Source organism: Scatophagus argus, chromosome 19 (assembly GCF_020382885.2).
Source record: "Scatophagus argus isolate fScaArg1 chromosome 19, fScaArg1.pri, whole genome shotgun sequence".
Lineage (NCBI taxonomy): Eukaryota > Metazoa > Chordata > Actinopteri > Scatophagidae > Scatophagus > Scatophagus argus.
The window spans coordinates 7,269,472-7,291,714 of NC_058511.1; the positions used below are offsets into that span (position 1 = coordinate 7,269,472).

At 41.9% G+C, this 22,243-nt stretch overlaps 2 protein-coding genes across 5 annotated transcripts in view; both read left to right on the forward strand.

Moving 5' to 3' along the window:
- The first annotated feature begins 804 nt into the window (after nucleotides 1-804).
- Nucleotides 805-3,584, forward strand: LOC124050775. The gene is made up of 8 exons (XM_046373611.1): nucleotides 805-1,005; nucleotides 1,145-1,178; nucleotides 1,288-1,335; nucleotides 1,437-1,466; nucleotides 1,613-1,784; nucleotides 1,955-2,067; nucleotides 2,262-2,436; nucleotides 3,010-3,584. Exons 1-8 carry the CDS (start codon nucleotides 994-996, stop codon nucleotides 3,125-3,127), a joined length of 702 nt encoding a protein of 233 aa, XP_046229567.1. The 5' UTR covers nucleotides 805-993; the 3' UTR covers nucleotides 3,128-3,584.
- A 5,488-nt stretch (nucleotides 3,585-9,072) lies between these two features.
- Nucleotides 9,073-22,243, forward strand: part of LOC124050600 (glutamate receptor ionotropic, kainate 2-like) — a 60,791-nt gene continuing 47,620 nt past the window's right edge. For 2 of the 4 annotated variants that reach the window (XM_046373311.1, XM_046373309.1), the window contains exon 1: nucleotides 13,420-13,967. In XM_046373311.1, the coding sequence (XP_046229267.1) occupies nucleotides 13,844-13,967 (124 nt within the window). In that variant the 5' untranslated portion in view covers nucleotides 13,420-13,843. Of the gene's footprint in view, nucleotides 9,147-13,419; nucleotides 13,968-22,243 lie in introns of those variants that run through there. The other 2 variants (XM_046373312.1, XM_046373310.1) reach the window with 2 other exon arrangements.

Genomic DNA, 22,243 nt, shown 5'->3' on the forward strand with positions numbered 1-22,243 from the left:
ATTCTGTTTTCATCGATTTGAGATTTAGTGAGAAAAGACTCACACAGAAACTGGGCTCAAGTGAGGCAGTGATAATCACAATAAAGAGCGATAAAATACAAATTTATGATGAGAATTTGTCAAGCTGTGGGTAATTTTGTTGTCGTTTTGTTGATTCTGGGTGATCATTTCAAATAGCACAGAAGCAAAGCTTGAGATTCTTATTCTTATTCTGGTACTTTCCCAGGATACCATGTGCCATATTCAAGGTTTGTATGACTATTTGATCATTTTCATACCTTGGAATTTACATTTCACTTTAACTTTAGTAGTTAGCTGGGAACATCCTGAGGTCTAAACAATGACATGTGACAATGCATTAGCATCCAGAGTTGCAGGACCTGATCAAAGTGGAATGCAGCAGTCAGTACACCTGCCAATTAAATGACAATTGTGCAACCAGGGCAGTATTTTCTTTTAGGTGTTGTCCCCATACAAAAATTAAAACTGGTTTATTATTGACCTGTGATGGTATGTGCATATCGCTCGGCACTGTATAAAAGAAGGCAGGAGAGAGGAGAGAGGAGAGAGGCACACGGAGGCCAGCACAGCAATACAGCTCCACTGAAAGATCCTGATTGTGAGTCTCTTTGGTTTTTGCAGAGAACTTAAAGAATGATTGTCTCTTTAAAACTTAATTTTTAAAACTCTTGTGTAATTTTTCGTTCACTTTTATAACTGTAATTACTTTGCAATTTTGTAAATAAGAATCTTTTTTGTTGTTACTGTGAATTTAACTGATTGAGCCTCTGGTTGCATCCATGCTTTGGCATAAATATGTGTGGAAGTACAACTGTAACATGTTACATTTAAGGCAACTCTCCATCTCAGTGACTGTTCATGTCATTTCATGCCTCACTGGAAAAGCTATTTTAATATTGCACATAATTTTTCTGCATTCATAAATACAATACGCTTTCTTACAGGTTTAAAGGTCCTTTATTATCTGTCATCATGATCAAACTGGTAATGCATGACATTTTGTATCATATTTCCAATTTTTCAACTGAAATATGTTTTTCACATTTTCTATATAGTTATGCATTTTACGTGTGCACAGTATGTCATAGTCTGTGATTTTAACCTTTTTCATTATCTCTAATAGTTAAGTGTTGCCATTGTTGCAGGACTGTTTTTCGGTAGGTTCATCTCAATAACTGTAATGGTCATGATAAGAAGTATGCTTTTGACTTGTCTATGATTAGAAATAGTCACTGTATACCACTGTTTTCTGATTACCTTTACCAGAAAGCAACCAGCAGGAAATTGCTGCCCTGCCAGAGAAGCTGTTCGTAGGTTAGTGATTAAGCTGAATTACAAACTAAACCATTCAGTGGTTCACTTTAAAAAAAAAAAATCTCTGACACCCTTTATTTTGTTTTTTTAACTCCATTCAGAAAAGCCCTGCTACTATCCCACCAACATTCGTAAGTAATGCCCACCTTTTGTTTTTACATTTACATTGCATTTGTCTTTTTTGACATTTGAAACTCATTTAGACCAAATCACAACATGTACCATTACAGAAAGATTTCAAATGTCTTGCTGTTAACTTATCTCAAATTAAATACAGGGTGCTGGACAGACTGGTTTGACAGGGATAACCCCACCGGATCTGGAGACTGGGAGACCCTCTTCAATCTCCGTGATGAAAACCCAGGAAAGATCTGCCCTAATCCGATCGAGATTCAGGCCAGGACTCTATCTGGTCAATCCGCGTCTTCAGCAGGGGATGTGATTTACAAGTAAGCAAGAGCAGGCCTATTAGTAATTTGAAGGGGTTTGATGCAGTGATCAGATGTAACGTTTAAAATGTGTTTACTGCTTCTTAGAATGTATTTGGTCATGAACCGAAGTACCAAATGCATCCACTAGATTATTTTAGTAAGCTTCACTCTGTGTTTCTTTTTTTCAGGAGTGACACTACTGATGGATTCATCTGCAGAAACTCAGACCAGACCTCAAAGAGGTTGTGCAATGATTATCGTGTCCGTTTCAGCTGCCATCCCCCTTTCTGTGGCCAGGGAGGTACTGTATGAGCACACCGTCCATGCACAGTGTTAAACTACTAATACAAAGTGGATCTTCCCCTCACTTTTGTTTGTGTGCATGAGCGTTCATTTTGAAGGATGCATTAGCTGTGCAGTTCACTTATAATGAAAGTGTTTGTGAATGTAGTCAAAAAGCAAGCCATCCTGTTTCTGTTGTATTGCTCATTGTAGTGTGCTTCAGCGATTGGTATGACAGGGACAATCCCGGTGGATCAGGAGACTGGGAGCTGTTGAGGGACCTGAGGTCAGAATTCCCAGGAGAAATCTGTGACCACCCACTGTACATTGAGGCCGTTACCACTGACACAATGACCCCAGCCGTCGAAACAGGGGAGATCTTTGAAATGTAAGTAGTCTATAGGGAAACAATTTTAAAAAGTTAATATTTTATCCCATCAATCAATCAGTACTGCAGATATTAACACCTTCCCAAAGCTTCTAATTCATCATAAACTACTGACTGGAGCTACTGCTTAAACAGTGAATGGAAAGTTTGTAGACTGACCATTTACATTAAATTAGGTGAAATTTTACTGTGGCCCATAATGTTTGAAAGTTTAAACCTAGCTGAGCTTTACTTTATTCTTTTGGGAGCAGTCTGACTGAGAAAACAATCTTTGTTTTATGAAGAGTAAGAAGCTTGAATAGTCAAATTTTATTATATTATTACTATTTGTGATTTTTTTTCCCCCTGATTATCTGAAAGATAACCTTTGAAAGTCACATCTGATATTACGAAATGCAATCAAGAACGAAATGAGAACAGATAGGCTGCAAATTGTTTGGCCAAGTAACTGAACCTTTACATACAAGATCGTATTGTTGTAGCTAAGCTTGGTTTTAGCAATGTTCCTTCTTAAAAAGAAATTGTTTGCTTTATGTCTTCTTGCTTTAAATATTGTACTTATTCATTTTTCAGCTACAGTCCCTCTAGGGGATTTGTTTGCCGCAACACAGACCAGGCCTCTGGCTCCTGCAGCGACTACAAAGTTCGCTTTGGATGCGCGTGTGATCACGACGATGAAGAAAATGTTTAACTCTTAGATGTAAGAAGAGATGAGGCTCTTAGATGTAGCCCTTAGCTCAAATTTTTGCCAGCTTTCATTTTAGCTTTTCATGTGCCTGACAGCACTGAATGTTTGCTTGCGGGAAATAGCGGTGTTACTGCGGTGTTAGTGACAGTGGCCTTGGTGGTGGTCAAATGTCCCAGTAAATCATAACAGTGAGCTGGCATGTTTGATAGTAGTTAAATGGAATTAAGCCACAGTCAATTTTATCATATATGCTTATGAAATGTATGCGGTGTTCGGTAATAAACAGCAAAACGCTTGTCATCAAGCTCATTCATAACTCACAGGTTGTGGTGTGATTAATGCTTTCCGACAGATGGTCTGAACTGATATAATATACAGACTGCAGGAGGTGCTGGATAGCAAAACTTTTCAGCAGCAGAGTATGAATCTGAATTTCACTTTCACACAATTTCAACCCATAAATTCCTCTCTATATATTTGTAAAAGTAATAGTTTATGTTTTCTGTGCAGGTTTATGTCCTCACTTTCTTCTCTCTAACCTGAAACATACCTCTGTCATTTTGCCCTCACAGTCAAGCTCTTCTAATATGAGCCTACACCCACCCAAACTCCTGCAAACCCTTGAATGTACACACATGAGCACAGTGGCATATACATATACACACACACACACAGTGAGGGGAGCAGGGAGATACAAGGTGATTCCTGCTACATCAATACCTTCAACATTTCCTCAGGAGATAACCACTTGTGATAGGTGCTGAAAAGAAACTCTGCTGTGCATCGTGCAGAATTCAAAATGAAGGTAGGAAACCTTCCCACTGTCTGCTGTGGGAAAACCTTGTCTTCACTGGGTGTTTTGCAAGTCTGTTCTCTAGTAAGACTGTAATGAAGGAGGTGAAATATGAAAGACAATGAGGAGGGAGGGAGTCAGCTGGATGCAAAATGGTCAACTTCCTGCTCTTCACTTTTCTATGATGAAACTGCAGAGGAGAAATTCTGCCATTGACGAAGAGGTAAAATTAAATCTGCACCACTGAAGTGCAACAGAAGTGTTGAAGATTCGCAGCATTATGGTGTTCTATTCTCTTCCATTAATCTCCCAATATTCTATGGCTGTGCAGGCCTATTTATAGACCAGGGGATGATTAAGTGGCAAAGCACAGAGGGAACCAAGCTCATTTTCTTTTTTTCCTGTCCTCTCTCTTCCTTATTCATTCTCTACCTCCTTCTCTTTTTTCCCTCCCTTGGTATCTTTATCTTCTCTCTCTTTCTCCCCATCCTCCTCTTTTTCATGAGCACATATACACTATATCGCACACCAAGTTGTTTAGTTGTCAGGGAAGTTATGTTAGACTCAGGGGAGTACGGATGAGTTCTTCAATCCCATTTCTTTCTATTAAGCATTTGACAAAAGGTTTTATGGAAGTGCTAATTGTTATGAGGCTCCACGAGGAAGAGTGACAGCCTTAACAAGAGAGAATAAACCCTCATCCGGCATGTTTTCTTATCACTAAGTCAAGCTGGATCAGGACTGAAGGGTGAACATTAGTTGGAAATGCATGGAAATGTGCACAAAGAAATCCCTGCTTATACCTGCTATTGCAAGGTGTCCTTGAGTGGAAGTAGAGCACATGAAAAATAGTTTAGCTCATTTTCATGTGTACAGACATGATTAATGGGGCACAGGAAAACAGGAGGGGAGAAAGGAGAAGAGAGGACTGACCCCGCTGACATCAAGACCGGCCTCGTTTCATCACCTCAAGAACAGCGAGGGCATAAATGAGATCAAACCCTTCTTTATGTTTCCACACTGACACTCGATCTGCTGGTCCACATCCAGATTTTCCTCTGGGTTTTAAAGGGGCTTAGGTGGCAACATTTTCCTGTAGGGTGGATTTTCTACAGGGCTTACTGTAGATGCTGAGGACCTTCGTAACAAGCATTTGTCTGTTAAAACTACTTGAAGGATTTGTGCAACGGAGAGAAACCACTCAGAGTAATTTAGAAGACTTGAGGTTTGAATATGTTAAAATGACGGTTTTGTCAGTCAGAAACAGCGGAAAGGTGTTTGCATTTAATTGTGAGTGGGATGTTTAGGATTTTATCTTCAGAGTTTATGTAAGTATCTCTTACGCAATGAATTTGAATGCTTGCATGAGCAAAAGAGATGTCTTTCTGTCACTAAATATGAGTTTGGGCTTAAAAGTAGCTACATTTATTTCAAATGAATGCATCTTAAATGTCTTTAAATCCCTCACACTTCTTTTCAAAGACTGAGAAACCAGTGCTCAACAAATTTTTCACACTGTTTATCTGTCCAATATATTTTTGTAAAATACTGCAGTCTTGGCAACCCATTAAAACACTTGAGCTGTACAAGGCACAGTCCATGTACCTTGAGTTATATTTAATAAATCCCTAACCCGGCAATTTCATAATTCTCAAATCCATGCGTCAAATGCTATTTACTCTAAAGACACAAATTTATCACATTTATGATGCTATAAATTTGATTCATGCTGAATTATGTGTAAATGAATGAGCTCAACCCCCACCACCACACTTTCTGTGTAGTGCAACAGCAACTTCAAATCCCTCTTACCAAAGCAATATGAGCCTGAAAAGCTATTAGAGCATGACTCCTGAGAGATGAACAAGACAAAAGCGTTATGTCTGTACCTTTCCGGAAGGTGAGAACAATACCAGGCTATTTTCCCTCTGACAAGCCATATTAGTTGTGCTAGCTTTTGCCTGCCGGCAACTCCTACGTGATAGCTGTCTGGGACATTTTGTTTCAAGTCACAGTAGCTGATCCCTTGATTGAAAACACTGAATGCTGAGAGGGTCTTATCCCTGTTTGGAGTTTCTGATCCTGGCTGTCTGAGGCAACTGCTGGGCCCTCTCATCCCCTGCTGCAACAGTTGATCCCTGGATTTTTGTGGAAACAGAGTGGATTGCATTACTGAGATGGAAGCCTAAAAATGTCAGGGATGTGTGCCTGCTATAACCGCTTCCTGAGAAGAAGACTAAAAATTTCCAGGTTACAGTACATCCATATACAAGAGATTTTAAATAAATACAGCTCACAGTGCTTTATGACAAAGAAATGATATGCACTTCATATAAAAAAAAACACAGGGACATAAAATTAAGGTAAATGTATCTTAATAGGAAAAATAAGGATACATGAAAACAGGGATATAATGCCATAATTGCCATAAAATAAGATTGAGAGTAAAACCAACTTGATAATAATAGTAAAAATAGATAAACAGAAATTATCGCTCATCCATTTATTAATTGCCAAAAGACAGGTAGTAATGGAGTCTATAGCTACAGCTGTCTGATGTGCAGAAAACTAGCCCTGTGTTTTCCTGCATGACTTGTTATGTGCACATACAGGTTTGGTGTTGTATTATTTGTGGGTGTGTCATCTTGTTGGTGGCATTCTTTTGTCAGTGGTTTGTAAATGGATGAGAATTAACTCAAACCCTAATGAGTTACTAATAGGCACCAAGAGATCCCATAAACAAAGCTCCAGATATGTGCAAATTAATTGTGTGTGTGTTGGTTTTTTAATTTATACTTCCATGTCGGCACGGTGGTGCAGTGGTTAGCACTGTTGTCTCATAGCAAGAGAGGTCTGGGTTCGAGTCCCAGTCTGGACCCTCCCACAATCCCAAAACATGCACACTAGGTTGACTGTCTACTCTACTTTGCCCCTAGTGTGTGGTTGTCTGTCTTGCGTGTGTTAGCCTGTGATTGACTGGCAACCAGTCCAGGGTGTACCCTGCCTCTTGCCCGTAGTTAGCTGGGATAGGCTTCAGATATACCCCCCCCTACCGGTACTCTGACGGATAAGAGGTATAGAAAATGAATGAATGAATGAATGAAAGGTCAAAGGCCAACTTTACTGTGACCTCATAATATTTCTTGTCTATGATTCAACACCATGAAAGCGGAACAGAAGGGAGCATTGTGACCTCTTCATGGACACCAAAAATGGAGATGTCTTTGCAGAGAAAAAGGTTTCATGGAGACTTTCCTATCTCAGAGTGTAAAGCCTCATGAGTTCCTTTCTTTGGCTCCAGACTCTTTCTCTGCAGGCGAACCCTTGGCACTGACTAGTCCAATGGGGAAAGTCACTTTTTGCAAGCATTGCCAAGATTTCTATTTGATGGCCTAAATACTATGTTGGCAGATGGATGGATCTGTCCACGTTCTGCCTATTCGTCATGTTTGAACTTTCTGGGTCTGTATCAGTGTCTCTCTGTCTCTCTTCTATACACATGGGCACACGCACACACTCACAGACACACACACACCACACACACACACACACACACAGAGGAGGCTGTTTCCTCATCATTCACACTGAGAAATGCCCTGTAAGGACGTCCTTATCCTGCAAACCAGACTCTGCTGGATGCTCTGTAATAACAACTCCAGCCGTCCACCATCCAATCAGCCTGGCTCTCTGCTGAGCGTTAGTGTGTATGTGTATGTGTGTGGGTCTGTGTCTGTGAATATGTATGATTTTTTTTTCTTAAGATCTAAAACCACAAAGCACAGAAAGTATTTATTTTCCTCACAACACCAAAGACACAAACAACAATAAAGGAGAAAAGAAAAATATTTATTTAGTTTGTTACTTATTTGTGTTTTCATGTGATTATGTTTAGGGCGTTTCATTACAAAATCAGTGTATTATATTTCCCTTATAAATTATGCTGTTGACATTCACATAGCTATGCTGAGGCCCATAAATAGAACGGAAAAAACTACAATTTATAATAAATGTGTTGGGATATAGTGAGCGTGCAGACGGACAGAAGTGGATTATGCTGCAGGAGAAGTTGAAGAAGTTTCCGTGGACATCTTGACTTTTTTACACTAGAAAACTGGGTCAACTTTGCTATCCAGTGGAAATGTTTGACTACATCTATACAACAAACTTTTCTGTCCTACCTTTCAATATATTTAATATGCAAAATGTAAGATTTTAGTTGCGTATTCATTTACAATGGCATGATAATGGCACCAGGGATCATCATTTTATTTGGAGCTTTTGTGCATTTGGAAATGGACCCTTTAAGACTATAAAGCATATTCCTTTATTTCCTTGTTCATCCTTGTTTGAAACTATGACTCTATCTTCAACAAAAACTAATTTAAAATTATGGATCCAGAGAGTGAAATCGATTTAAGATACACAGCATCAGTAAAACCTGAACAGTGGCCAATTAAAAAGCCCCACAACTCTTGGTCCATGCACCCAAACACGTATTATTATTTTGACTTCTCTGGGCTGTGTGGGCTGTTATGGTGGGAGAGATTTCATCCTTACCTTTTTTTCTTGTGTGTGTGTGTGTGTGTGTGTGTTGGGGTGGGGGGCTGTCTGACTCCACAGCAGGCATTTTGACTTGTCATAGCAGGAAAAGCACTGGTGGAACTAATAACATTAACTATGGCTCAGTTCCCAGTAAGAAATGACAGTGAACCCAAATGAACAATACAGATCCTTCAGTGGAACTGCTACTTACACATGTGTTTTTCCTTCCTCAACATGTCAAAATGTTTTCTGTGAAAAGGGTTCATATTGATCTCATTACAGAGAGAGTGCTTTTCCCCACTAGATTTGTATAATTCTGAATCAGGGCTACAAGTAGTCAGTCTAAGGTGTGCAAAGAGGTCACCAAAACAATCATCAGGATTGATTTTGATGACTGAGATACACTGCAATGCAAGTTCACTATGGATTATTGTACAATGAATAAAGACACACATTTTACAGATTATATCAACAATTCAACAACAACAACGATTCAATATGCTCTAGTTAGTATATACAGACAATATTGTACGTTTGAGGTGTGCCACGTGACCCTCCTACAGCTAATCTGATTGGACAGGCTTTCGAATAGCCTATCCCTGAAAAGATACCTGCCTTCCTGTTGAGTCCTTTCAAAGCGCACCAGTAAGTCGAAACCAACTCCAGAGCTAACTTCAGGCGACGTTGGTAAGCAAATTTGTGTTTGAACAACTATGACGGTCCATTCGTATGTTTGGCTATAAAACGCTAGCTTAAGAACATTAGCCCTGATTTAGGACGTCACAATATGTACTATGACGTGTGTTAGTATGGCAGAAATGAAATGACGCTAAAAAATGTTGGCCTGCCTTACTAATTAGGCTACCTAAAGCATAAGCAAAGAAACTGCAAATAGCGTCAAACTTTATGGCTATTATCGATTATTGTGGAGATATGTCTGTTTGCCGGTGTTTGGTAAGCTAGCTTTACTTTTGCTGAACTAAGAGAGTTTTTTTTTCTGCTTTCAAGTTTATGCTATGTTTGCAACTGCAGGAAGTAGATGTTCGCTATAATTAATATATTTTCCTGTCAGACACACAAAGTCATATTGGCACCTTAAAATGAGTAGCTGTAGATGTTTGATTTTTTCCATAATGCTACAATATAGTGGGAGTTTGTAACTAGTTGTTTTGTAGCATGGGAATTTTCTCATTATTGTCGTGATAAAATTCTATGATACTAGCATAAAAGGGAAGTGACAGTGGCAAGTTGATAACAGATGGTGCATGTCTCTATAACTGAAATTTTCCATATTACTTAACCATCATGTTACTGAGTAAATTCCCACACCGTTTTTGAAGGTATTACCATGATAGATAGAAGTTCCAAATTCCTGTCACAACAAAGTCATAGTACAGCTGCTGTGGTAGGCCTAAGTCTGTCTGACTGCAGTAACTGGAGGGGTGGGGGTTTGTGGGCATCCGTCAGAACTAACTGGAAGTGACAGTGTGCAGAGAGGTCCTAATTACTGTCTCACTTGACTAATTGTCGTCTCTGAAGAATGTATTCCCACTGAGGTCCCAGGGATCTCTGACAGCACTGCTGAAGACATATAGGCCACTGCTGACTTCAGCGTGCTGTTATGTTCAAAGCCATTGCTGAAGCTGAGCCACAAGTGGGAAACGTACTGAAGTCAAAACTGCCTTGATTACAGGCTCATGTGAGCAGCGCGTGAAGTGGTAGTGGTACATTTACAGGGAGGAATGCTGTTTGTGGCTGGAAAAAGGAACAGGTTTACATGATATGTGAGTGCTAAAGTAGAAAGCATGCTTGTTTTTATAGAGCCCTTCTTTAGCTTGCCAAAATGTTAAGACATCCTTAGCTACAGTCATCTTGACATAATAGGCTGATGAAATGAAACCATTATTGGCGTTCTGGAGCCAACCATGTTAAAATAAACTTGTAGCATTCAGAATAACGCAGCAGGGATGAGCCTTTAATACAGGCCGACTGAACTGAATGAATGTCTTCTCTTTCAGGGTCTTACCATTCAAAGTGCATCAGCTTCTCGTTTCCATGGTTTCCTTGCCTGTGCCAATGCTATCTTGCCACCAGTCTGACTGTGAGAGAAAGTGAGCGAGGGAGGGGAGAGAGAGACAGAGAAACAGAGAGAGAGAGAGAATGACAGAAGGCTTTTAGCAGTGGTTATCTCTGCTTTGCATAAAGTCCCCTTTGCATTACCCAGTGCATGAATGGCATCCGAATAAACACCAGCCAACTCATGTGGAAGCCCATGGGTTACAAGCGAGTGGGTGTGTATAAAGTAATCTAATTTGTGGTCTCCTTCAAAAATGACACGGTTTGATCATGAATGAAAAAAAGAGTACATCTCCCAAATGATATTTTATTAGTCACAACAGAGCAAAAAGAGCAGTAGTCAATTTAACATCATAATGATGCAACTTGCGATCCCCATCACTTCCTCTTATCTAACTGGTTTACACACAGTCATCTTATCGTGACTAGCTTGAGGGGAAGTGAAAAGTTTGGTAAACTCTGAATTGTAATTGGTGATCAAGATGTCAACAAGCAAAACCAGGGTTGCGTGCATGCGGAAACATACCTGATTCTTTTGTCCTTGGATGCCCTATGCTTAGGCACAGACATACAAACCTATTTAGATTTATTTTAGAAAATTAAGTTAGAACCATTTGTGGCAACCTTAATTTTTCTATTTGCAAATTAAATTTTTGAGTGCATTGAGCGTGGGAGCACCTGAGGACTTTTGTCGCTGCAGTACTTCAGTATTTGGCCAGAGGGCGCTGTGGCCTTAAGAGGCGCCCAACTTGCCTGTCAGTTGATGTCTTCTCTCCAGGCTCAATAAGCATTCCTTTCATGCTGTGTGAGGCTCTGCTGACTTACACGGAAACCCTGAATTTCTCCATAATTATGCTAATGGTCCAGATGGTAACATGATGAGTGCCTTTCTCTTTGATATTCTCACACTGCAGAGTGCTCGTGCGCAGACCCACGCAAACTGACACGCGTTCAATGTCAGTGCTCGCACCGCGTACTTGATCCCGTGTAATTACTTTGCGTTTCCTTTAACAGATGCAAGCGCCCTCTTAACTGTTAAATGCATTTGCTTTTATTTGCGAATGGGAATTTTGAGAGATCTGGTAATGCACGGTATAACAGTGGCACTCCAACAAAAGAGCGGGCAGGTGCCAGTGTGCTTTGCTTATTCACACATTTGCTTAGGCTATAAATTCACTTCTCTGCAGTCCAATGAAGATACAATACAGGTAATACACTTAAGTGTAACACAAGAATATCTCGGTGACATCAGAGGAAGTGAGTAACACAAAACACGCCAAGGTCACCTGAAAAATCTGTTGTTGAATGCTGCCGGTGCAGGAATATTGTAGTGACTTTATTTTGAAGTGATTCTGCACAACCTCCGCACACACGCACAAGCCAGCCATTCACACTTGAGTCACACAATAACGGTGTTCATTCAGGCTTCAGGACTCTGGTGGCGCCTATCAAAGAGCTCCTTTCACATCCCCTTGGGATTAAATGGCCCTCCGCCCTCTCGGCGCGGCCGCGCACCACTGTATACATACAGCTCCAGCTGATGCACTGGCCCATGAAGAGCTGCTCACTGGGGGTGGACGTAGATAAGGTGCATGTCGTGTTAAATCAATAGCACGTAGGCCCACGCAAGAGCTGCCGATACCCATCTTCTCATCATATGGGATGCAGCCTCGTTTGAACTCGCTAATCAGATAGAAACGTGATAGGCCCACTTTGAACCTCGAGTGATTCGGTCTTTCCCCGCGAAATGTAAGCAGCAGTGGATCCTTCGTGTGTATCAAGCCTGTCTCACCTTCACATCGCAGGTTGGCTCATACTCGAGAATACTCTGTTGCTGGAAGGCTTTCAAGTCTAAAGTGGAGTTATTTGCATAGGTTAAATATTCGTGCCTTTCAGCAGCTCCTGTCGATATTACGGATTTGCTGTTCTGCCAGATTTAATTCCTTTCATCCCACTCCTCCCACATTTCTGGAATGATGCTGGAAATTGTTGAAAGGCTGTTGCTTGAAATCCCGTAAAAACAAAGACACAGAGAGAGAGAGATTTAGAAAGGGAAGTTGTAAATGACAAAACAAAAAGTGCGCATCCTACTCGTGTGTACGAGAGAGAGAGAAAAAAAACATTGCAATGATATCCTGCAGGCATGAGATTATATCGCTAGTGTGCAGAGCTTGGCCAGTTATTGTGTGCAGTGTACATAGTTATCTTTTTATGTGCCAAATACAGGGAAAATGTCTGTAGAGTTTGCCAAACGCTTCACGCCAGACTATCCTTGCTTTCCGAGGCCAATGTGTGTGTTTGCTGTGTCTCTGTCCATGGTGCTGAGTAGAGATCCCGAGCAAACGAGCGGAAAACATTTCAAAAATCAGTGTAAAGCAGAAGTTGCAGTTGCCTCTTCTCGCCCGCCACAATCATCACGTTTAACCAATGTCACAATAACTTTAGTTTTCATCGTCGTGTATGCGTCCGTGAACTGATCCGTATATGGTGGTCATTTGGTCAAGAAGATGGAGCACCCTGCTGTTGCTGAGTGCACTTATTGCATTGTTTTGCCGATAAATCTTAAAATGCATGCGAGTTTAAGTGCAAATAACGGAGGGAACGATACGATGAAACTACAGTCCACGATGGTTGTGCGAAATAAAGTTTCCCACTCCCCCCACCCCACTTATGTCTCTATCTATCTTCCCCTCCATTCATCTCTCTCTCTCTCTCCCTCCTCCCTCCCTCCCCATTCCCATCCTCCCTCTTTTTCATCTCGTTCTATCTTTATGCCCATCTCCCTGCTCTCTCTCTCTCTCTCTCACCCTCTCCCTCTCTCCTTCTGTCTCTCTCTGCTGCGCGTTCACAACACTAACCTTGGCTCGACGTCAGAGCCTGTGCAGCAGTGCAGTATAATGGGAGCGCAAGCAACCAAGAGCGCCTCATAGGGGGCTGCATATCGCTGCTGTATCCTCTGTCTGGCGCTCTCTAGCCCCTCTCCAACACTCTCCAGTAGCTTACCTATAGCCCATGCTCGGGCTCCCCCTCCTCCTCATTGGATCCGTACCCTTCGACATGGATGTCCCGCCGTCCCTCGACCCAGAGGATTGTTGTTTCTTGGCGCAGTGAAGTAGGAGAAGGGGAAGGGGAAGGAATCATGCCGGGACTGCTAATGGATTTAGGGAAAGCGCAAGTGACCATGCCGTGATCTTGCGCATCCAGGGCCGCCGTCACCCTGCCTTGCCCAACGAAAGTAGAAGAATTACGGGGGAATCGAACCCGCGCACCGGGTGGATTAAACCACTGTGCATTTTTTTAAAAACAACATGAAGATTACCTCCCATCATCTGATGATAACCAGTCTCGTTTTCAGGTCCAACCTCAGGCTGATCCCGCTTCTGCTGCTGTTTCTTGGTTACTCTCGCGGGATGCCACACGTTTTAAGATTTGGTAAGAATTTGTTTATGATACGATACGATCTGTAACGATGTCCATTCACACCAACTGACTATACGACTGTCCACAGTGAAATGACGCGGTAAAAGCAGATTTGTGGAGACGTGTCTTCCCCAGTCTTACCTTGCTTGGTAATTAACCGTATAGAGTTGATAAAATAATTTCATGGGCTGTTCGTTTGTGAGTACTTTACTTGGGAATATTCATAATCTCACAATGTTTCGCACCGCTATTTCGGAGGCTTTTGCCGAGCGCGCGTCAGCGGTTTTCTCCACAGACCTTGAAATCAGTGTTACAGTAACTTTGAAAGAACATCTTCCGTGTTTAACCCGTAAAACATAGTGCAACAGTTCACAGATACGAACAGCCGATGAAACTCAAGACAAGCATCACCACCAGACTCGCATCTCCTCACTAGTATCCTCACGGAGTCTCGTACGTCTCCACGGCCTTTTATAAGCTGCTGACACCCCAAACATGTCCTCTGCAGTAGATTCTTACATGCAAACATTACCCTCGTAGTTCGGATCAATCAGTGTTTTGTCACAAGGGCGAGTCAATACACCGGGGTCATGCTTTTCATCCTTAATCCCACTGAACTGCTATCCAGCGGGGATTCCCTCGATTTTACTTATTGACACAGCCACTGGAGTTGATAAAACTGATAGTTCCGGTTCTCCGTGAGTGGCTGAGTCACGTCGGAAGCCACACAAATGTGGAACAGTTAAACGCGCCAACCGAAAATCATCTCTCATACTGATGGTACTCAAGTGTAGCCAATTAGCCTAAAAATTGATTCGCCACTTCTCTTCAAGAACCATAGGATATCGCCTGGCAGAAGAATGATATAATTAATGTTGATTATTAAAATGCTTCCTCAACAGTTGCCACTACAGTGAATTGTTGCAGATTCGTAACTTTGAAATTGTGCTGTTAACGCCAGGCTTTCTGGTCTCAAATCACTAAATCACAGCCTCTTGTGGTTTTGTCTGTTGCCTAATTAGATCCGTCTCAGGATGGCTGTGTTTTGCCGCTCTCTGTTGAATGTAAAGAGAACATCTTGGAGTGACAGAAGAGCACACACACACACACGCACACACACACAGCGGATGTCATCAAGTGTTGACAACACATCCTTACAATCCCCAGTTCCCCTGAGGGTCCTGTTTAAAAGTCAGCCTGCGTCCGAATGAGCCGCCGCTATGGCAACGGGATGTGCTTGTCTTCCTGCTGCATCCTCATCCCGATGAGCGATTTCCCGTCTCACACGTTGTCTGACAGACGCCGGGCGTCTACTCAGAAATCCTTGGGGGGGAGCAAAGTCCCTGCATAACAGTGTTAGATACGAAAGTTTCCAAGCCGGCAAGTATGAGCACATCCCGGAAAGGATCAGTGGGGGATTAAGTGATAATTAATAATTCTGTTAATCGTGCATTTGTGTTTGTCCAGAAATACAATTTTGTATATGGAGTCACTCGTTGCCTGTAGCTCGCCGTATTCAACATGTCGCCTGTGCTGACACGCCGGGTCTGCAAGGCATCTGGCATCAGCGGCAAGACAGGCATTACATGCGAGATAAGAGGTGATTCATGTCACTGAGATTTTTAGCTCTGGGCTAAAGCTCATGCTTGATTTTGCCTGTGTTCTGGTGGCGGTGACACGGCCCGGAACAGCTGAAAAGCCGGGTCTCTGTCCATGGTCCTGAAGACGCTGCTCAACGAGCCAGTGAACCGTCCGTTGGGGACCACGGACAGCGACCAGCCTCGCTGGCAGCGTGGCCCAGCGCATGTTGCTGAACAACAAAAGCACAATGCTCAACGCGTGCTGTGAAAGCTTTAGTCTGTGGGGCTTTGTACAGTGTCATCCCTGTCAGCCTAGCAGCATCCTCTTCATATTTTTCAGTTGTAACATGGCTCCATTTCGAGATGAAATGATGATCTGTCTGTGTTTGCTTCTAAAGGAGCCGAGGTTCCAACGGAGACAGACAGATGCCGATAGAGCTGTGTGTGGGTGATTTTAATCATAAAAGAAAATGTATGTCAGTGCGTGTTAGTGTGCGTGAGAGAGAGGAGACATGCAAAATTGCCTTGAGAGATGACGGTCCATTTCTGTGCATTTCCTGTCCTGCAGGATGCGCTTGCTCAGCAGATAATCCCAGCTGCTCCTGCAGGAGGCTGGCTAAATGAGGAGGTCAGCTCCCCTGGGTCTGTCTGTTCCCTTCCTGCCCCAAGTTCCATTCTGTCCAGACAGGCGGCTCACATTGTACAACCACTGTTCTCCTGTCAGGAGGAGACCTTTACACACACACACACACACACACACACACACACAGTGCAACACCAAATCATAGTCGGCCCTTTGTATTCACAGTATTTCACCATGTAGAGCGACAAGTGTCAGAGGAACAAGAGAAAGAAGAAGTGTTCTGGTCACCAGCTGCAGGCAAATATGCTGAGATAATTTCCACACAGAATTGAATTAGTGTGTTGAGTGTTCCTCGTTTATAAATCTTGCAGGTAATTCATTTACTTTGATACTGAAATGGACCCGCTGCAGCCCTTACATGGTGTAATAAAATACGCTTGAGAGAAGATTCTCTTTTTATAACTGGTTCACACCTGCCTTGTGGGAGCACTGAACGATGCTGCTAAGGGTCTCAGAGACCCAGAACCACATGGTTATTTAAAAAAAAAAAAAAAAAAATTTTCAATTGCCACTTTGGTTTTCTCTCAACTTTGACCTGTACTTTGAAAGCTAAAGAAAACGCTGTTAAATGTCCACTTTAAACATGAAATGAAATCTGGCAGCTCAGTTGTGTGGCACAAAATGGAACTCGGTATTGAAGGTGCAAGCTGAGCTATGGCTGGCTACCACGCTGACATAATTCCTTAAATTTTACTGTATTCATATTCTGATAGGGACTTCAGGAGAGATTGTAGAGACGTAATCTGGCTGGATCTGACCTTCTGGTAATAATTTCAATACAGTAGCATTTTAGCATGCTATTTTTCAATGTTCAGCTATCTCATTTGTCATAAATGAGTTGTTAGACTCAAGTGAGGTGGGTATTCAGGCTTATATTGAAGACATCATACGCATCAGCTAACTGGTAGAATAAAATTAAAGGATCTCAATTTATTTTCTTCTATGGAAATAGTGCCATATGTACATGTTCCTGTTTAACTGTCCCCATAACACATGTTCAGTCATACAAACAATGAGTCATCACATCTGCCATTCCATCAAAGCCAATCGAGTTTAACTTGCAGACGTGTCTAACTCAAGATGCCTCAGGAAGAAGTTGAATAGGAGAAGAATCAACAATGATATTGAGACAATTTTTTTAAAATTCTGATGACTAATCCTTGGTCTGCAGCTGTGAGGCTGAGTGATAACATTATCACCGCAATCTTCAAGCAGCATTGGCAGACGCAGTGCGTCCCTAGGCTGTCAACTGCTGCTGAAAGCGTTGTTGACGCAGAGATGCTCATTTTGTTTGCTTGTTTCCTGCTTATGTTTAGATTTTCCCAGTACAGACATGTCTGAGAATATTTATGACTAAAACACAATTGTTTTTGATTTTGGAAAGGGAATCGAGTGTTTTGGGGTTTTTTTCAGACCTCCGGCAAAAGACACAATTCCCACTGGTGAAAGGCAGTGTTATCTAACTTTCTCCACAATGCGGTGCCAGGAAAAATGGCCCTTTATTGCATTTCTAATATTTAACACTCTTTTCATCCCCTCAACTGTGTTATGGTGGTTAAAGGTTGTTGAAAACAAGCAAGGGCGGAGGGAGCAAATTTAAGGGGAGTTTGTAGTTAATTGACTTTATGTGCTTTTGCTTTCCGCCAGGCTGAATTATCAGCGTGCCGGAGTTTAGTTTGGGATTGCAGGAATTACGGATAACATCCTGTGCCCTGGCCCACTGCCAGCACATTCACAGCAAACACATTTAAATGAGCACAAAGCTGCTTAAAATATTCATGTGTCACTTGGCCCCGCTATAGCTTATAGAAATATGAAACTATCTCCTCTCTGCTGGCAAATTATTTTCATGGTTTAAAAATACCCACCGTGGGTTTCAAGAACAAAAAGGAGATCTGTCTTACATTAGCATGCAGCACCACACATGAGCTTCAAGCGAGGAACTATCTAGATGGATTTCTTTAAACACGTTTACATTCCTGAGTCTTTGAAGGTCTTGCTGTCATGCCTCAGTTACAAAAGGCTCAATGACGATTAATTCAGGGTACAGATTTGTTGCCATTTTCAAATGGAAAATATCTGTGAGGTATGAAATTAGTTTTCTTGTTGTGCTCAGTCAATTTCTGAGATTTGCCAGCTACATTGGAAAAGATTATTTACATGAAGAAGGCTTTAGATGATTGACCTTGTCTGCCAGGTGACCAGTTCTCTCACAACTGCCTCATCTGATATATATTTTTTAAGAATGATAGAGTTCATTTGAGTCCTATGTTTTCCTGCTGCCTTGTGGACGGCTCAACTTCTTTGTCGACGTATATTCACGGTCTCTCACTCTTTGTCACTTCTTGTCACTCAAGGATTTCCCTGGGTATGTTATAGGGTTAGGGTTTACGTGCCAATTGTTCTGTGAACCTGTCCCTTGAGAAGAGGCTTGCAGCATGTCTTGCTGCTTGGCTGTCGAGCATAGAACTGAGTGAAGGTCAGAGCTGAAAACGCTTCCAAGGATTTATTTATTTATTTATTTATTCTTGCATCTTTTAACACACATGTGGAGCTGTCCTTCTCACAATCCCACCAACAGAGATGGGAGAAAATCTGAAGCCACTGAGAGGTGTTAGAAAAACAAGAGTGTTAGAGATGAAGAGAGAGAGAGTCTGTGTAAAGTGTGAGCGCGAAGAAAAACAGTGAGTGTGGAGGCCAGCAGATACAGAGTAAAGATAGATTAGTTCGCCTCAAAGGAGTCCACTCTCAGCCCACTCTCAGTTGTGTTTTTTATTACTGTTTTCTGATGGCTTCTGTGAAGAGAGACAGAGAGGACAGTAGAGTGTACTGTGAAATTATAGTGGCAGGACGGGCACTGAGTTCAATGCAGCTCTGAATAAATATCAGTGGTATAGTATCAGCAAGCTGAAGATTTGCCTGGGACTATATAGATATGCATGAAATAGCTTTTACAGGAAGAAACACGGTAGAAAAATAACATTGGTGACACAAATATCCTTGAAGGTCCCTTGGGGAGCTAAACCCAAAATGTGTTTCTGTTAGGATCTAGATTTATCTAGATTTTCTCATGACATATTTGGCTGTCTTCCCTTTCAGTATACTGTACAATGGTGGGAATCAATACAGATCAATGTGTTTGTTTTGCTAGGAGGAATAATGAAAGAAAAACTGGCTGCATAACAGTGCCAAGTCCCGACTGGCCCCTCCTGTGTGTATCTATCACAGGTTTCCATCTGTGAGAATGTAAATATGTAAACAAAAAAACAAAACAAAAAAACAAAAAACAGCTTACTATAAGCGGCATGTGTGGGAGTGGGATTGATTAATAATGCATGTTACAGTGAATTAATGAGGACTTTCGGCAGCCACAAGCTTCAGGCGCTCATGTAGACCTGTAAACCGATCTGATCTTATCACGTTTATTCTTAGTGAGATATATGTGTCCTGAACTGGCTGTGCTTTAAGTGGTGTGAAAAATGGACCTTCCAATATCACGCCACTCTTTGCGTCATGTGTGGGAGTAACATGTAAGCCCTTTAAATTCACAGGAGCTCAACTGTGGTAATTAAGTATTAAGTGAGTGCTTAATAGAGGGAAACAAACATTGCTTGCTAATGGTTTATTATGGAAATTGGTGATAGTGCCTAATTGGGAGGCAGAGTAAAGAAGTGAATTTAGTGTGTATTTAGTTTACGCGTAGGAGGACTGCTTTATGTTCGATGTGCTGTAGGGCTCAGTGGTAAATATTTATGTATTATTTCATCTATGCAGCCATTATATATCCTTAAATCTGTCCCTCGGCATGTTCTGCAAAACTGAAGCGTTCATATGTGAATTTCAGGCACGCAGAGCAGGTATTTGGAAGCCGTAAATGAAAGCACTGACATCCAAGCTACATGAAATTCAAAAGTCAATCGATTACAGAGAGCCCTCCTGTGCTGGATATGGTGTGAGGCACCGATCAGGTTAGGATGTGGTGATTCACCTTCATCCCCAGCCAGCTGAATAAAGGAGTAAGAGGAGGAGGAGGAGGGCGAGCCGCTGACAGAATGAGAGAAAGCAGGGTTCGGGCTCCCATTGTCAGCACAGCCGGTCGGATGTTTGAACGTTTCTCTGTGTGAACCAAGGACACAGGGGGAAATGGGCTCTGTGGGAGGACGTATTGAGGCAGGCTTACTTAAAATCTTGTTCTCTGAATCAGCATGACACTCTATTGTCCACAATCCACCAGGGCTATGCAAAACGTCTCCTCCTGCTATATTGAATTTCATTTTCCTGTTCTTCCTCTCCCTTTGCTCAGAGCATTCTTGTTTCGAAGGTATTTATGAAAGGAAAGGTGAGAGGAGAAGATAAATATGAAAGCAGTTCATTTGTGTCAGCTTTAGCGAATGTGAATGGACCAGGAGGAGAGGAGCACGGAAGTGTGTCTTTGGTTGAACAATTAAAACAGTCCATCTTATTTGGGGAAAAGAAGCTGTTGAAGCTGAAGACACACTTTCCCACTTGCTTGACATGACCCACTGATCCCAGTCTTATACACACACACACACACAAATCATTAGGATTGATTTCCCGTTTTTTTCTAAGATTTTGAGGAGACAGGGTGAAGCCAACATACCCACACATGGCTATTGCTTTCTAAATATAATAACCATATTTATTATATTTACCCTATTTAGTGACTTAATAATAATCTTTACAACCTTTAACTTTTACAACCGTAAAACAAGGCTCTTGCTTTTTCACCAAGTTCGCCTTTTTTCTTCTTTTACATTTATCCTCATGATCTTAGTTATTGAGAAGAAATGAGGCCTCATATTTGAGGAACTTCATTATTCAGTAATTTCTTTTTCATCGGGTAGCCTCTGGCTGTTTCCTTCTCTAAAATCAGGTCTCTTTCATTTCTGCCTCTCTCTCTGCTACTGTGCGGTTGCCTGTGTGTGTTTATAGAACAAGCAAGACAAACTGACACACCTTTGCAGCAAAGTGTAGCATATTGACTTGTACCTGTAGCTCTGATTATCAGCTAGCTTGTGTACAGCAGTGGCTGACGGGATGCTGATGAACCCAGGCGGGGAGCTGACATTTTCCTGCCCTGTGGCTGAGGGAGAGGTGGGGGTGCAGGTGTCCGTTCAGGTCTAATGGGCCATCCATTCAGTCGTTTAATTGAGTGTCTTTTATCTGCCTCCAGTGACCTCTTTTATTCTCCATTTCTCCCTTTTCGTTTCCCTCACTCATCCAATTTTCTTTCACCCTCTACCCCTCTCTACCCCTCCTCCCTTCCTCCTCCAGACTATCCTCCTTCTCCAGACTATCCTCCTATCCTCCTTTTTTTTTTTTTAAGTTTTCTAACAGCACACCCATCTGCCATCTTGGTATGTCCTACAGCTTACTCTGACTTTGGACATCACCTGTTGTTTTCTTAGCACATCTGACGGGCTGTGAGGAAACGGTGTGACAGTGAAGTGTACTTTCAGTATAAATTTAATATCCAGAAAATAGTTTTCTGTCCATTCTCACTCTCTTCCCCCCCCCCCCCCCCTCCTTTTCCTTTTTTTCTCTCTTTGTCCTTTGCTGTCCTTCTTTCTGTGACATCTTTGTCTCTCTTTGGCTCTCAGCTTGTCTCCTGGTCCTTCCCCTCTACTTTCTTCTCTTACACTATCATCAAGTCTTACTTTCTCTCTTCCCCTGGTCTCAGTGTTCTTCTGCACAAAGGCACCAATATGACATACACATTTCAAACCTTTATTTCCTATTGCACCTTTGATTTTCCACCTTTCCACTCAAGTCCCCCAGACCTGTAACGAAATACCGTACTGTAGCTTTTATCATCATGACTTATTGTATAACGTGTCTAACATATGGTCTGCAGGCCTTTGTGCATGACGCTCCTTCTTATCGAGGTTTAAAACTGGTCATTAAGTCGTCTCCTCTCTAGGCTCCACATTCTTTTCATGGCAGAAATGGCTTTGATGAGGCAGTATGACATCGATACCATAGGATTTTGCTACAGTGAAAGAAATTTAGTTCTCCTACATCAGAAAACACTCACAATGACTCTT

What these genes read in the sequence shown, in the direction of transcription:
- LOC124050775 (XM_046373611.1), top strand. An exon ending in TGTTGCAGGACTGTTTTTCG is followed by an intron (nt 1,179 to 1,287) that starts GTAGGTTCATCT and finishes TACCTTTACCAG; the next exon opens with AAAGCAACCAGCAGGAAATT. An exon ending in CCCTTTCTGTGGCCAGGGAG is followed by an intron (nt 2,068 to 2,261) that starts GTACTGTATGAG and finishes TGCTCATTGTAG; the next exon opens with TGTGCTTCAGCGATTGGTAT.